The 16,328-nt window shown below is 40.0% G+C and overlaps 1 protein-coding gene across 1 annotated transcript in view; it reads left to right on the forward strand.

Moving 5' to 3' along the window:
* Window positions 1–14,501, forward strand: part of LOC131695707 (heterogeneous nuclear ribonucleoprotein 87F-like) — a 39,166-nt gene extending 24,665 nt beyond the window's left edge. Inside the window, exons 2-5 of the mRNA XM_058984202.1 lie at window positions 10,983–11,457; window positions 11,705–12,223; window positions 12,283–12,400; window positions 13,081–14,501. Coding sequence (XP_058840185.1) covers window positions 10,983–11,457; window positions 11,705–12,223; window positions 12,283–12,350 — 1,062 coding nt within the window. The 3' untranslated portion in view covers window positions 12,351–12,400; window positions 13,081–14,501. The remainder of the gene's footprint in view (window positions 1–10,982; window positions 11,458–11,704; window positions 12,224–12,282; window positions 12,401–13,080) is intronic.
* The last annotated feature ends 1,827 nt before the right edge of the window (window positions 14,502–16,328 follow it).

The raw sequence follows: 16,328 nt of genomic DNA on the forward strand, positions 1-16,328 counted from the left end.
CAACTCGATTCTCGATAGCGCGATTCAAACTCAGACGAAACGAGTACCCGACGTGAACACCCAAAAACGTTCTCCCAACCCGTGGTGGGACAAAGAGTGCTCAGACGTGTACGCGGAGAAAGCTGCCGCGTATAAAACTTTCCGGAACGACGGGTTAGTTGCTAGTTATCGAGTGTACGCGATATTAGAAAAGCGAATGAAAAATTTAATGAAAGCTAAGAAACGCAGTTACTGGCGCCGGTTTGTCGACGGGTTAACAAGAGAAACATCGATGAGCACTCTTTGGGGCACGGCCCGACGTATGCGAAACCGAAACAGTACTAACGAGAGCGTGGAATATTCAAACCGTTGGATATTCGATTTCGCCAAGAAGGTTTGTCCGGATTCCGCCCCGGCACAGAAAATCTACCGCGCCGCGTCGCCTTACAATACCGCGAACGAAACACCGTTTACGATGGTGGAGTTCTCACTAGCTCTCTTATCATGTAACAATAAAGCCCCGGGGCCAGATAGAATTAAATTCAACTTATTGAAGAATCTGCCAGACTGCCAAAAGACGCTTGTTGAATTTATTTAATAGGTTTCTTGAGGGTAACATTGTCCCACATGACTGGAGACAGGTGAGGGTCATCGCCATCCAAAAACCAGGAAAACCAGCCTCCGACCATAATTCGTATCGTCCGATTGCAATGCTGTCCTGTATCCGGAAGTTGTTCGAGAAAATGATCCTGTTTCGGCTCGACAATTGGGTTGAAACAAATGGCTTACTGTCAGATACACAATTTGGCTTCCGCAAAGGCAAAGGGACGAACGATTGCCTTGCGTTGCTCTCAACAGAAATTCAAATGGCATATGCTAACAAAGAGCAGATGGCATCAGTATTCTTGGATATTAAGGGGGCTTTCGATTCAGTTTCGTTCAACATTCTTTATGAGAAGTTGCACCAGCATGGTCTTTCGCCAATTTTAAATAACTTTTTGCTAAACCTGTTGTCTGAAAAACAAATGCATTTCTCGCATGGCGATTTATCGACATCACGATTTAGCTACATGGGCCTTCCCCAGGGCTCATGTCTAAGCCCTCTCCTCTACAATTTTTACGTGAGTGACATTGACGAATGTCTTGTCAATTCCTGCACGCTAAGGCAGCTTGCAGATGACGGTGTGGTCTCTATTACAGGTCCTAAAGCCGTCGACTTGCAAGGACCACTGCAAGATACCTTGGACAATTTGTCTGCATGGGCTCTCCAACTGGGTATCGAGTTCTCCACGGAGAAAACTGAGCTAGTCGTATTTTCTAGAAAGCGTGAACCAGCGCAACTACAGCTTCAATTAATGGATCAAACTATTGCTCAGGCTTCAACATTCAAATATCTCGGGGTATGGTTCGACTCTAAAGGTACCTGGGGATGTCACATTAGGTATCTGAAACAGAAGTGCCAACAAAGGATCAACTTTTTCCGTACAATAACTGGAACATGGTGGGGTGCCCATCCAGGAGACCTAATCAGGTTGTACCAAACAACGATATTATCAGTGTTGGAGTACGGATGTTTCTGCTTTCGCTCCGCTGCGAACATACACTTCATCAAACTGGAGCGAATCCAGTATCGTTGCTTGCGTATTGCTTTGGGTTGCATGCACTCGACCCATACGATGAGTCTCGAAGTGCTGGCGGGCGTTCTTCCGCTGAAAAATCGATTCTGGGACCTCTCATATCGATTGCTCATTCGATGCGATATTCTGAACCCATTGGTGATTGCAAATTGCGAAAGGCTTGTCGAGCTTAATTCTCAGACCCGATTCATGTCCTTGTACTTCGATTACATGGCACAGAACATCAATTCAACTACATATAACGTCAACCGTGCTCATCTCTTAGATACTTCTGATCCAACTGTATTTTTCGATACATCCATGAAGGAAGAGATTTGTGGAATTCCGGATCATATTCGCCCACAAGTGGTCCCAAATATTTTCTATAACAAATACCATCAAGTCGACTGCGCCAAAATGTTCTACACCGACGGATCAATTCTCGACGGGTCCACAGGCTTCGGTATCTTCAACGAAAATCTTGCTGCCTCATTCAAACTCAATGATCCTGCTTCAATTTACGTCGCAGAATTAGCTGCCATTCAGTATACTCTCGGGATCATTGACACCCTGCCCTCAGACCATTACTTCATCGTTTCGGATAGTCTCAGCTCCATTGAGGCCATCCGTGCGGCGAAGCCTGGAAAGCACTCACCGTATTTCCTGGGGAAAATACGGGAATATCTGAGTGCTTTATCTGAAAAATATTACCAGATTACCTTGGTTTGGGTCCCGTCACATTGTTCTATTGCGGGCAATGAGAAGGCGGACTCTTTAGCCAAGGTGGGCGCATTAGAAGGCGACACTTACGAAAGACCAATTTGCTTCAACGAATTTTTCAGTATCTCTCGTCAGAGGACGCTCGATAGTTGGCAAACCTCATGGAGCAATGGGCATCTGGGACGGTGGCTACATTCCATTATCCCGAAGGTATCAACGAATGCTTGGTTTAAGGGGTTGGATGTGAACCGGGACTTTATTCGTACGATGTCAAGGATCATGTCCAACCATTACTCGTTTGACGCGCATCTCCGTCGTATAGGGCTTGCTGAAAATAATCATTGTGTTTGTGAGAACGGCTATCACGACATCGAGCATGTTGTTTGGCTGTGCGCAGAGTACTGTGTTGCCAGGTCCCAACTAATAGATTCCCTTCGGGCCCGAGGTAGATCACCCTATGTGCCAGTCCGGGACGTCCTGGCAAGCCGTGACCACCCCTATATTTTTCTTATCTATATCTTTTTGAAAACCATTGATGTCCAAGTTTAATACATTTTACCCTCTCTCATTCACAGTAGAATCTCACCAACCTATCCCTGTATCTACAATATGGCATTGCTTCACGAGTCTTCGGTGCACACTCTTCTTGATAACCGTCTATCCAGAACATCATGACATACCGCACATGCAGATGATATAGAGTGCCAATAATTATCCGAAATATCGACCCTCCCCTCGCCCCTGCGATTACAGGCTGGAAACTACAACACTACAACAAAGTGTGCATATCCGCCACAATGATCAATCAGCAAACGACGATGTCAATTACACAATATGTATCCCACTTCCTACCTTTTTCCTTTACTTACATAAGAGGGGAGCAAGCCGCCCCTAAATACGGCTTTCCCTTCCCCCACTAACATGTGACATGTAATATAAAAAAAATGAATTATCGGCCTCGTTAAGCTACAGCATTTGGGCCTAAATAAACGTATTTTAAGATAAAAAAAAAAAAAGGTATAGCTTTAGTGCTAATTTCTTCTTAGGATTGAATGCCACTCTCCTAGGTTGACGGGTTTGACGGTACTGCAAACATCTTCAAGCATATTTCAGCAGACAACTGCTTTAAGATGGTTATTGCATTACCCCTCGATAGTGGTGCATCGAGGAGACCGAGAGGGATTATGCGCCTTTTTTATGTTTTGTGTTATTTCATACTCTGCACCAGCCCAAACTAACAGTCAGCTAAGAGCATGTGCACACTGGCGTGGCCGATTGGCTTGGGATCGCTTTTTACCAGTGTTCAATTCGTGCATTCGATTCGATTCATTCGGATTGGATAAATGAAGGTACGATTAATTTACCGACGCACGTCAATCATCCATTCCCGGTCAGCATAGCATGAGAAACTTTTAACGGAATGCAATTGTCGTTAGTGGTAAATATATATCATTTTTTGGCACTTAGATGATTTCAAGTAGTTTTATCGCATGTTACATGTGTGTTGTTTAATTAATACTCAACAATACTAACTTTTCTCCGTGGACTTGGTGGTGGACTTCAGACTGCAAATTTTTATGCTTAAGGATTTGTAGCTTGGAGACCTTGGATTCTGTTGGTCCCTAGAATCTAATAGCAACACGGCGCGTGATTCAGTTGGTGTATATAAGCGAAGGAATTAGAGGTGTGCGCCGATGCATTTTTAATCGGCGGCGGCGTAAGCGACATTTTTGGCCGGCGGCGGCGGCGTTGGCGGCGTCACGCCGTTGGATCCCACCGGCGGCGGCGCGCCGGCGTGTGTCGGCGTGACGAATATTGATGCCTATGTAACTAAAAAAAATTCTTGACTGTACAATTCCTTTCCCAAATTTTCGGTTTCTATTGTAACAGACTTCATACATACAAACAAACGTTACAGCTTATAGAAAATCTAAAAAAATCATCGCCCACGATGTACTAGCGACATCTGTTGAACACATTGCACAAAATGTAATTCTCGCAACCATATCGAATTTTTTTCAACTGGAGCTCCAATAGTGCCCACCCTGCTTGCCAAATGCAAGATAATAAATGAAAGGTGGAGCGATTTTTACAGTTGTAAAATTTGAAGAACGAAATAGAAAAATTGTCGATGTCGCATACTACGACTTCGCATGAAATAATGATTGCAATGGACAAATTTGAAGAGTGCAGAGTAACGACTGTATTTCAATGACCCATAATAATTATTTATTGTTCTATATTTGGGAAATTAAGCAACGGTAAAAAAAATTTGTTTTGTTCGAGGAAATTAATTGTTGTCGTTTCATTGTTTTTTTGTTTCTATTTAGTCATCTTTACCGTAAGCCCGGGGACAATTGACAGCTCCAATATATTGAATTCATAAGCAAATTTTGGGGGTGATATGGTGATTTTTTTTGCTGCTAGAATTCTGATAAAAACACAAATTCTATTCAAAACGAATTGTTAAGCTGGGTGGTGATGTACTTTCATTGGCCAAAATGTTTTTTATTTACGATTCTCGAGATAAAAAGCACCAATGATTTAACGATTTCAAACTTCACACAACAAGAAATCCAAAACATGTTTAGGAAGGAAGAGAGCCGGTTGTTAAAAACAGACTTCCAGCTAAATATTAATAAGATTTATGTAACTTTGCTGATGGTTTTCAGTTAGGGATAAATTTATTCTCTAATAATAGTTTTCTTTATTCACATTTTGGAATAAGCTTTTTCTAAATGTTGTTCTAGCCGCATTGACGGCGTTCATAACACACGTAACGAAACACGCTTTTCTCTTGAAACTTTTTCGTTTCGTTGTTCGTGGTACTCATACAGAGAAGGCATACTAGCGCCACCATCAAATCGGTGGTGCATATATGAAACAAGCACTATCTGTCAAGTTGTCCCTGGGTTGTTTACCATCGCTCTTTTAGAATCCCGCAGATATCAGGTACCCTAACACGAGGCGTTATTATTGGTATTACTGCGCAGAAATGTCACTTTTAATGATCATGTAAGGACACCTTTCAAGGTAGACACATTACTTCATTTTCCAGGCTGGTGTTTACTTTTACTTCTTGTAAGTACAAAATCGCCACAATGATAAGGAATACGATTCCCTGGTACTACATTTTCTTACAACGTACGATCTGCTTCTATCTTGAGTGCAAAGTATGCTCGATGTGCTGCAATCATACAGTTCGACACCCTGACGAAACCTAAATATACAGTTACTATCAATCATAATCATTCCACGACTTAACGTGTTAGCTCCTGTTAGGTTGAAACTGATCACTAAACAAGTCTGATTGAAAATAACCTGAGCGTAACTCTAGTTTTGGTAGCACCTGCACCTTGCCAATTTCTCCAGCAGTTCCGGGGACCAACAAATTCTAATCCATTGCATACATTCGATACACCGAATCAATTAAATTACTAACATACTGTTATGTGCTTAGTCATCGATTGGCATCGTGTTGTAACCAGAGTTAAAAATAATCGAATCTGTTTTTGACGACTGAAAATGAACCTGATGCGACTCGCGGTGAATAGAAAAAATATTCATCAAATATCCATGTTAATCATTCAGTTGAATATCGTACAATATATTCATTCACTAATTATCTAGGAAAATGTTTTCAAATGCCGGTAAAGCAACTGAAACAACAATCATCATCGCTTATATTGTGCCAGGGCCTACTTTGATGCATTTGATTCGTTACTGCACGGTCGCTTCGTGTAATAATCGGAAATGAATGAAAATCTGCATGGATGAATGGGCGGTTTGTTCGTTTGACGTTTTCAGCTGCGTCGCTGAATATTGAAAATGAATGCGGCTGAATATGATCAATTTTCGTTCAATGAATTTGAATATTTTTAACTCTGGTTGTAACTTAAGAAATGGTTGTGAACCTCCCACTTGGGCACTTCGACAAGAATGAATTTCACATTTCCGGCCCATATTGTTTGTTTTGGTTTGCATTAGATTAAAAAGACCGTAAAGTTTTCGGGTGGGTGCGGAAACTAAGTAACGCATTTAGCTCTGTGTCAAAATCTCTTCACTAACGCCACCGATTTGTAATTGAAATCGACCTTTTTTTTCTACGAGTGATGAAAATTCATCTCGTGTTACGTCTTATTTGTCTGTGATACCGGGCTGGTGCAAATCACTGAAAATCTTTCTTGAGTGGGGCTAGATCATACGATGCATAATTTATGAGACTAGAAATGTTACCCTCTGCATCGCCACATCTGTGCACCAGCGTCGCGAAAAGTCAAGATCACTTTGCTCAACTATTCTTCAAGAAATTTTTTTTAAAATAGGTAACGATTCAATCAATTATAAATAAACCACGTATTGAAAATAATTTTTATGTTTTCACAAAACTAGTTCACGCAAAAAAAGATGACATTATACTCAAAGGTGGTTGTGTCTGAATATGTTTAATACTTTTATGATTCTAATTCATAACTCGATGAAACATTGATTTGTATTAACTTTATTGACTAAAACAGTCAAGAATTGAACGATGTGCAAGGATTTTCGTAAATTCTCGTCGTGTTATCTTGATATTTTAGTCTTGAGCTTACCGTTGGATTTTTTACACAGAGTCACATGTCTTATAGTTTTCTAAATTATTTCACGGACATGAATTGTGCTAACGTAATGTATTTTGCTCAGCGCAGTTTCATTTAATTCCGAACATTTCTCTGAATTTTAACAAAGGAATAACAGGGTTACAGGTCCTAGTAATATCTTTGTATCTAATGCTCGTGCCTATGAGACTGGTTGCTAGCAGTTGTACACAATAGCTCACATAGAAATTTCAAAACCAAAAAGCAGAGCGAATAATCCATGAATAATAGTCTGAGTTCCTTGTATTTTTTTACGTAAGTATAATAAAATTACATCATGAACAGTTTCACGAGCTCGACTGGTGAATCGTGTGTAGCATATTAGGAATTAAGAATCGGTTAAAAAATCAATGAATAATACACTGCGTTCCAGTGAAATTGATTAGGTGCAAAGATTAGGATCAGGCACATATTGGTAAATTTCAGGCACATATATCTTGAAAGTGGAAGTTTCTTTTTTAATTTGTGGACCATTTCACGCACACGAATGGTGAATTGAAACTTATATGCTCACAATCATAACCAGTTGACGAAGCAAGAATGGATTTTTGAATTATATAGCGAGTGTCGTGTAATGGTTTTCGAGAAAATATCCAGATTATTTTAATTTTGTAATCCAATTGACGACCACTAATACCAAATAATGATCAAGACGTGATAAATCATGAATCAGTTAACGTCGTATATTCGGTCCATAGACAATGTTCCTAGATTTGTGGATAAAGTTATGAACCAATAATTTTAGAGCTCGCGAATTGTCGGCGCGGGAAAAATGCATCGGCGGCGCGCCGCCGAGCTACTGTTCGGCGTCGGCGTACGTTAAAAATTACCGGCGGCGGCGGCGTGGCGCGGTGCCGCACAGGTCTAGAAGGAATACCCTGACGACTGGAAGATTGAATTATTTTTGCTATCTATTCAACTAGATCCAGACCGAAGTAGTATCCTATAGTTGATGGTTCATTACATATAATCTAAATTAAATATCATTCAATTTGCACAATGCATTAAAACTTAAGGTAATTAGCCAAAGTACTCGAATCATACCAATTTAAACCCAAATCTGAAGTAAACATCATTCAATTGCACAATGTATTGAATTTAAAATTTAAGTGAACTATCCAAAGTATTAGGATCATATCAAGTCAAATGTTCAAAATGTGCCTAGTAATTTTAAAGAACCATCATCCACGCGAACCAAACCGTCAAATAAAGTGGCTATGTTCCCAAATATAAGCAACTTAGAATACGTCCCTCTCGTTCTTTTCTTCTACTTCATTTGTCTGTTTTTGTTTTTCTTCTATTAGTTTGCTTTTCCACTACTCATGTAAACCAAAAAAAAATATCAGTCAATTTATACGCTTCTACTTAATGTCTTCATTTTTTTTCTTTTAATTCGGCATGTTCTTTTTCCTTTTATCACTATATCCTAATTTAGATTCATTATAACACTCACTAACACAATCAATTGCATATTCTCTCATATACACTCATAATATCTCATTCAAAACGTACAAACGCCGCTAGCCTTCGCGATAGCACAAACCGGATCACAAACGCAAACATGCAATTGTAATCATCCACACATACTCGCGATCTCGCCAACAACCCACCGCTCGCGCGATCATGAGTCGGTCACGTCAGGATGCCCCTGCCCTCGTTCTTAACAGCCTAGATTCATGTCTTCAGTTGCACCAATAATGAGGCTCATTCATTAGACAACACATTCCATGGAAACGTGACAGGGAACTCTAGTGTTATGGGGGAATTATCTTCTAGTACCTGAACCGTACACTAAAAACTAAGCAACAAACTCATGGTCCGTGCGATCATTCAAGAACACACGCGAATATGCATATGGCCACACAGTTACAAAATCGAATTTATACACGCGAAATCACATACGTTCTGACATACGCGACAAACACGTGAACATACAAGCGCTTGGGCTTTTCGCGATCTTCCACGCACATCTACGGTTGCGGTCTCACAAACTTGATAAAACCCCGGGATAAAATGAATTTTTCAACACTTATAAATTGGCATCACATAATCACAAAATACATACATTAGCTATCAAACCATATGGAGAAACATATTGTATTTATTTCTGAACAGCCAACAGTCGTAGTGTTCAATGCACATTTTCATCACATTCTGCAGCGCAATTATTCGTCAAGTATACATCAATTCATTAACCCTACCCCAACCCACACCCTGTTCCTCGCCCATGGCGTTTTGGTGGTCCGCATAGACTATTCTGCCATTACCCCTCCTATCATCGGCCTTGGACTAACTTGCGCTCTCATTGCTCCACCAAACGCTGCAAAATAAAAATGAAATTTCTTCTTAGGATTGAATGTAAATCAAATAAAAATTGTATTTCAGTTAAATAAATTTAATTTTCTGCGGTGTATTTTCATATCGATGTTTTTCGGGTCAATGGGATTCGGGCGAATTGAATTCGGGTTCATGTGGCATTCGGGCGAATGTCATTCGGGTAAATGTGATAGAATCGTTGAGATATATAGGGGAGGGGGAGTAAACTACAACGTTGCGTAACATATTTTACTAAAGAATTTTTTTAAAGAATTTGTTACCTAATAGGGGAGGGAGGGATGAAGAAATCTGTGACAATTTGTTACATGGTGGGAGGGGGAGTCAATTTTGGGTAATTTTTGCGTTAAGCAATTTCTGAATGGACCATTGTGCTGTGCTGCAAATAACTACATTCGTTTACCTATCTCGCATGACATTCTGATTAATACTTTTGAATTTATACCGAATGAAAATGCTTTGTATGTACAGTGTATGTACACGCCACCGAAAAATTACCTAAAATTGAGTACTTTTGACTCAATCTCGGGGTTTTGTGCAGGAAAGTAAAATTAGGTAAACCGTGTTGAAGGTAGTTTCCATTTAACTACGCAAAAATAATAACTCAACCTTGAGTTTAATTTACTTAAATTTAAGTCGAATTTACCTAATTTTGAGTATACCCCAAATAACTCAAAAGTACCTTACTGCACGCAAGACCTCGACTGAGTCGAATCTCTCGTTTTGTTTTTGACAACACTAATAAGTGCGAAAGCGACGCACAACTCAAAAGTACCTAAATTTAACTTAAAAGAACTTATTCTGTAGGTTGTTTTATTTTGGCGTGTAAGGAGAGTGAAGACAACTGTCATGATTACCCATCAGTGATATTCCAAACGAACAAACGACCTGCTAAAATACATGAATTTGACTCGTTTGGAATGCCACTGACAAGTAATAATTGCTCCAATTTTGACAGTGTCGTAACTCTCTTTATATGCACTCAGCTTTTTACTTGAGATGTTTGTTAAAGTTTCGACGGAAAGGAAAATGTTGGAACGATATTACACAATTGTACTACACCGGTTTAGCACCAACTTGGTGGTAAGAAGTTTATCTCTTTTACTCCCTACATTAACGTTGCAATAATGTGAACATAGTATATTATGTTATGCGCTCCATTTGATCAGTTGGTCGGTGTTAAGTCAGACCGGACTAAGTCGCAAAACATCAAAAAATGAGATAATGATAACACTGGATAAAGAATTTCTTCTGCTACATTCCACTTTTGCCAAATGTGAAATATGTAACCATAAACAAGAATTATGGCAAAAAATAATTTCCAATTATAACGTAGAGGATGCAGCGATTCAAACTTTGAAACCCATTTTTCTCGAAATCAATATTATGCTACTTGGTCCGGTCTGACTTAACACCGACCAGTTGTTCCACAAAGTCTAGTGGTTTTCATGGATAAAAAATTGCGTTGCGGTTGAAATTAATCTAAGTATGGTAATGAACCTGCTCATTCGATTCGAAGTCGTTCGTTAAAGTAGTTTTTATCTTTGTTCAACGCATTGGCTCAAATTGTGACCATAGAAGGGAATCAATACGTCGATACCAATATATAGCAGTTCGATTGAATGTATAGTGCTGTAGCTTCCCCAAAAGATCCAGAATATGCTCATCATCCTATTTGTTCTTTACCTCTCTACAGGAAATCCGGGAGCCGGAGCACATGCGTAAGCTGTTCATCGGCGGGCTGGATTACCGCACCACGGACGAGACGCTGAAGGCATACTTCGAGAAGTGGGGAAAGGTCGTCGATGTTGTTGTGATGAAAGACCCGAAGACTAAACGCAGCCGCGGTTTCGGTTTCATCACCTATTCAAAGTCGTACATGGTCGATGAGGCCCAGTGTAAACGTCCGCACAAGATTGATGGCCGTGTCGTGGAACCAAAACGGGCTGTACCCCGGCAGGACATTAATCGACCGGAGGCGGGAGCTTCGGTGAAGAAGCTGTTCGTCGGAGGACTGCGAGATGATTTCGAAGAGGAACACCTGCGGGAATATTTCGGCAAGTTCGGTAACGTGATCCTGGCCTGCATTGTAACCGACAAGGAGAATGGCAAAAAGCGTGGTTTTGGATTCGTTGAATTTGATGACTATGATCCCGTGGACAAGATTATTCGTATGTATTTTTTTGCTTGTCTTATAAATTAATATAACTCGAGGTCGTTTACTGCTGCTGTGGGAATTTCTATGCATATGGGACAATTATACGCAGAGCGACAGTTTACGTATCGATCAAATATTTAAATTTAACTGTTAGATTATCAGCAACCTTAGTCGTTGCTTACATTACTTATTTTATGCTAATAATAGTCTGCTAGTGAATGAGACTGCATTTTTAATAATATGACTCGTATGCTCTACAGTCCAAAAAAGCCACACCATCCAGAACAAGATGTTGGATGTGAAGAAAGCCCTGCCGAAACAGGAGATGGATCGGTACAAGAGTGATACCGGTCGTGGAGGTGGTGGTGGCGGAGCCTGGGGTAATCAACAGCGCGGAGGCGGTCAATCGCAGGGATGGGGCCAGACTGGAGGACGTGGCGGCGGTGGTTGGGGGCAGAGCCAGCGCGGAGGTCAAAATGACTGGGGCAGCGGTGGCTTCCAGCAGCAGGGTGGATTCAACAATAGTGGATACGGCAATGGCGGTGGCTACAACGCTGGCGGTGGCAATTGGAGTCAGGCTGGAAACCCATGGGATCATGGATGTAACACTCAGGGAGGATGGGGTCAACAAACCGGTGGTTGGGGAGCTCAAGGTACTGGCGCGGATTTCGGCAACAGTTTTGGAAATAATTACCAGCAGGGATACAATGCCGGTCCGGTGCGAGCCGGAGGGTACAACAACCAGAGATCGGCACCTTACGGCATGGAGTCGTACGACGGTATTTATTGCTTGTGATTGGCGGTGTTAGAGTTCCATAGTTTTGATTGATTTTTTTAGCTAACCAGGGTGGATTCGGTGCTAGCGGTGGCGGCTACGGAGCCGCTGGAGGTAATCGTCGATACTAAACGGTTTATAGTACAAGGATGAGGCTGGGACGCACGCTCTATCGTGTCAGGTAAATATTTTCTATATTTTGTTACTTTTTTATGTTGCGTGATTGCAAAAATTGTGCTGTTTTCACTTTCCATATCCTGCAAGATGATGATTACAGCGTCTTCCATGCTTAAGTGATTCCAGTTTATGGTTTCGCTCATTTCTTCTTAATGTTTTCCTACTGTCGATGGATAGCCTGTTCAGCAGTAGGGGAAAGGTAGTTCCGTTCTTACAATTCGATTCTTTGTTAGCCGTGATTCTTTGCCAGCAAGTTATTTTCTGCTGTTTCAAGGATACAATTCCAATGAATGAGCTTTCTTATATTCCAGGGAAGTAAGCGATTCACATTATTTTGTGAGGGTAATACACTTTTCCAGCAATATGTAATATTTTTTAACTTTGACAAATTGATTGATATACTTCAATCAAATTCAAATCATAAAATTATCCATCCATGAAAATTTTCAATGCAAGAACGGAAGGATGTTTGAGACAGGTATAGGAAATGTGTTCCAGGCAGATATTGTCAGTGATTTTATGATTAATTCGGATAGCCGATTTCAATTCAGTTCGACATTGTGTGTGTCCCGAAATATCCCTATTACCACTAATTCTACTATTCTACAACTCAGTCAATGTTGCCCGTTCATATCTAATTGCGTGATATAAATATTTTTTCTTAATTTTTTGCCTTTTTATTAGGTGTGTTGCAAAAAAAGAAAGAAGAAAAGGTCAGAATCAGTCGGAGAGATTGAGGCAGAGACAGACGAGGTAAAACAGAGCAAGGAAGATATGTTTTGAGCAAGGATGACTGATAAAATAGGCGTCAGAAGTGAAACAAGCAGAAGGAGCATTCGTATTTTTATTAAGCTAACCAAGGAAGTAACGAAATGAAGGAAGGAGAGACACAGCATAACACAAGTATATAGACAAATCATTCACCAGGAAGACGCAGTTTGGAGGCGATTTTTATTGACAGCAGTGAAGAATCTTTAGTGAAAAGGGGAATCTTGAGAGTGGTTGGTCAGAGAGAGAGAGAGGGGACACAGCAAACCACCGAAAGAGTGACCAGATCAGTTCGCCAGCAGAGACAGTAGGCGTGCAGTTTGATTACCTTTCTTTGTCTGTGCGAAACCCGCGCTTACTCCTTCTCCAGTAAAAACTTTTCAAGTGCAGAAGAACAATAGCATTCTTCACAGATCTCTAAACCCTTAGAATTATCTTTTCCTTGTGGATTGTGATGGAAAGTAATCTTTCCGCTCGCAAAATTTCTTCGCACGCAAGAAAGAAAACCAATTTTGATTTTTATTGTGGAAATCACAGTCAATGAAACATGCATCAAAATATAGCAACATAGATCTACGGAATAGTTTAAGGTTCAGTTGTAAGAGGAATATTTCTTTTTCTCGCAAATATACAGCGACAGCATACTTGCAAAAGTGTTTAGGTGAAGCTACAAACTCGTAAAAATCGTCCATCAATAATAATATACACACTTGAATCTATTAGCGAAACAGATGGTAGTACCACAAATAAGAACAGATTTACGAGGAACGGCACAGGAGAGAGCCTACAGACAGATGCTTGTAAATATTTTCTTAAAGATAAGACAAATTCAATTTTATACAACTTAATGCGCTAACTGAAGGCGACCAGGTTTTTTTTCAGCTGACGAAACACCTCATTCGGGTTGGCACCATAATTTATTGTCTACTTCATTAGGACTTATTATTTCGCTCCAATGAACAGTTTGAGTTTTTCTATGGGATTCTGCTTTCTCGTCCAAATGATCGGCTATCCGTCCCATCCTTTTTCCTATTTTCCTCTCAGTATGCATAGAACGAACGCAGATCAGATTCGTATAGCACAGACCGATTCGTGCAGTAGCGTATTTTCAAGCAGAAGTCGATGCAGTATTTGCACAGTTCAACCGTTTAGTTTTGAGTCTCGGTTAGAGCAAGTTTCTAGAATGAAAACAAGCAAAGTCAAGTGTATGAGAAATAACTAGATATCTGTACTAACTAGTAGAGTTAATGAACAGCATAAGATTTAATCAAATAAATGTTCAAATTGAGTAAATTCAAGATAGTAAAGGTAAAAAGTATAGTGAGAAAAAATGGAAACCAGTTTGTTTTTCTTTAGTGTTAAGGAGTAGCATTGGATGTGATTTCAGGGTCATGAATAAGTTTGATCATTTTTGTAGATTTTGATTTTCTCGTAGGCTTACTGAGAAAGGAATGTTCACAAAGGCGCGACACTCGAGGGAATTTATTTCGGTAACAAAATTCAGTGCAGTACCAGGAAGATGGTTAGTAAGTTGTGTGACAGAAACTATCGTTTAGTTTTCATTTTGCTTTGATGTACTAGAAAAGTTTACAGCTAGACCTCAGAAGCCAGTCAGTCTATTATGTGACAGGCGGTAGGAAGGGGAATTGCAATTGATAGTTTTATTTTAACTCGCCAATCTCTTAGGGTTTGGTCTTCATTTATCTATTATTTTATCTATTTCAAAAATTTCCTCGAACTAATTGAATTTGAACTTTTTAATTTCAACTTTTCACGCAGCAGAATGCTTTTCGACACACTAATTGTTTTCCATTTCTCTTTTTTTACGTTTGTGCATTCCATTTGTTAACCGTAGTTACAGAGAATGAGCCGCGTGAAAATGCGTTTGAAATTCTCGATTCGACGAAACCGATATTGGGTGGCGGGCAGTGCCACGGTAAGTCCCAATGCATGTATTTTTTTTTCAGCGGATATCAGAGCCACAGTCGACGGATCACATCATTCAATAGTCGTTCCAATTCTTCAACTGATCATAGCCAGTGTTTGGCTGAAAAGCTGGAATATGTTTTAATGATGTGTTTCAAGCAATCATGAAGGCTCCTGTGCAGATGGATCTTGTGTGAAATATCATACAATACTGTACAGTTGTCACGTAACTGACGACTCTAATAAAACTTGTAAATCGGTCGTGATCTGTGTATGTATTAGATCCGAAAATTACTATTCCTTTTGCAGATATACTTTTACGCCTCATTCAGCTGATCATAGTTTCTAACGGAACCAGACTTTGAAGAAGCCGCTAATGTTCCTGAAATATTTTCCACCACGCAATCATTTTTTATGTTACAATACTGCTTGTGATACAGATTCTAACAGCAAACGCAGGCGGGTTGGTGCGTATAGCTTTAAGCTAGAATATAATTTTTTATTGAATTCAGTATTTGTGACTGTGTAACTCTTAACACTACTTACAAATTCGGTAGCAACTTTACAGTTCTCTAGCTGTTCCCTTCTGCGCTCTTGAGCGAAAACATAATAAAACAATTTGTTTTATTCAATTCGTTTATTTGATAAGGCACGTTAGCTTAAAGGTGCCAATATTGTTTTGCTTTACATTTTAAATTACTTAAAACTAGGGCATTACATATTGATTTGTTTTTAATGAAACTATGTGCCGATTTCTTCACCCTCGCTTAACGCTTAAGCCAGGTTAAACCTGGTGAACGTGGTTTAAAAGTTAAGCGAGAGGGAAGAAATCGGCCCTAAGGAGTTTTTATAGCTATCTTAAAAATATTCACAAGAGAGCGAGTAAGGGCGCTATAACCCTGGCTCATTAGCCAGGGCAGGGTTGAATACTTCTGTCCCATCCCAGGAACCTAGGACCAAAGGAGTGACATTAACCCTCTTAGCAAAAGTCACTCCCAACGATTTATCAAACCCCCATCAACTTGAAACGGTTGTGTACGGTTGTCCACGTTTCTTCCTTATTCAAGGCTCGAAATAATCCGTTGATTAAATTATTCATTGAATGAATAATTTGATTGCCGTATAATTTTGAATCATCTTTATTTTGTACGCTGCGCAGTTGGCCTGGCCGCTTTAATGCTTGTGTCATATTCAATATGTGCCGCAAACATTAATGATGACAAGACAAGTCTGCAATT

The sequence above is a fragment of the Topomyia yanbarensis genome, unplaced genomic scaffold (genome assembly GCF_030247195.1).
Source record: "Topomyia yanbarensis strain Yona2022 unplaced genomic scaffold, ASM3024719v1 HiC_scaffold_5, whole genome shotgun sequence".
Classification (NCBI taxonomy): Eukaryota; Metazoa; Arthropoda; class Insecta; order Diptera; family Culicidae; genus Topomyia; species Topomyia yanbarensis.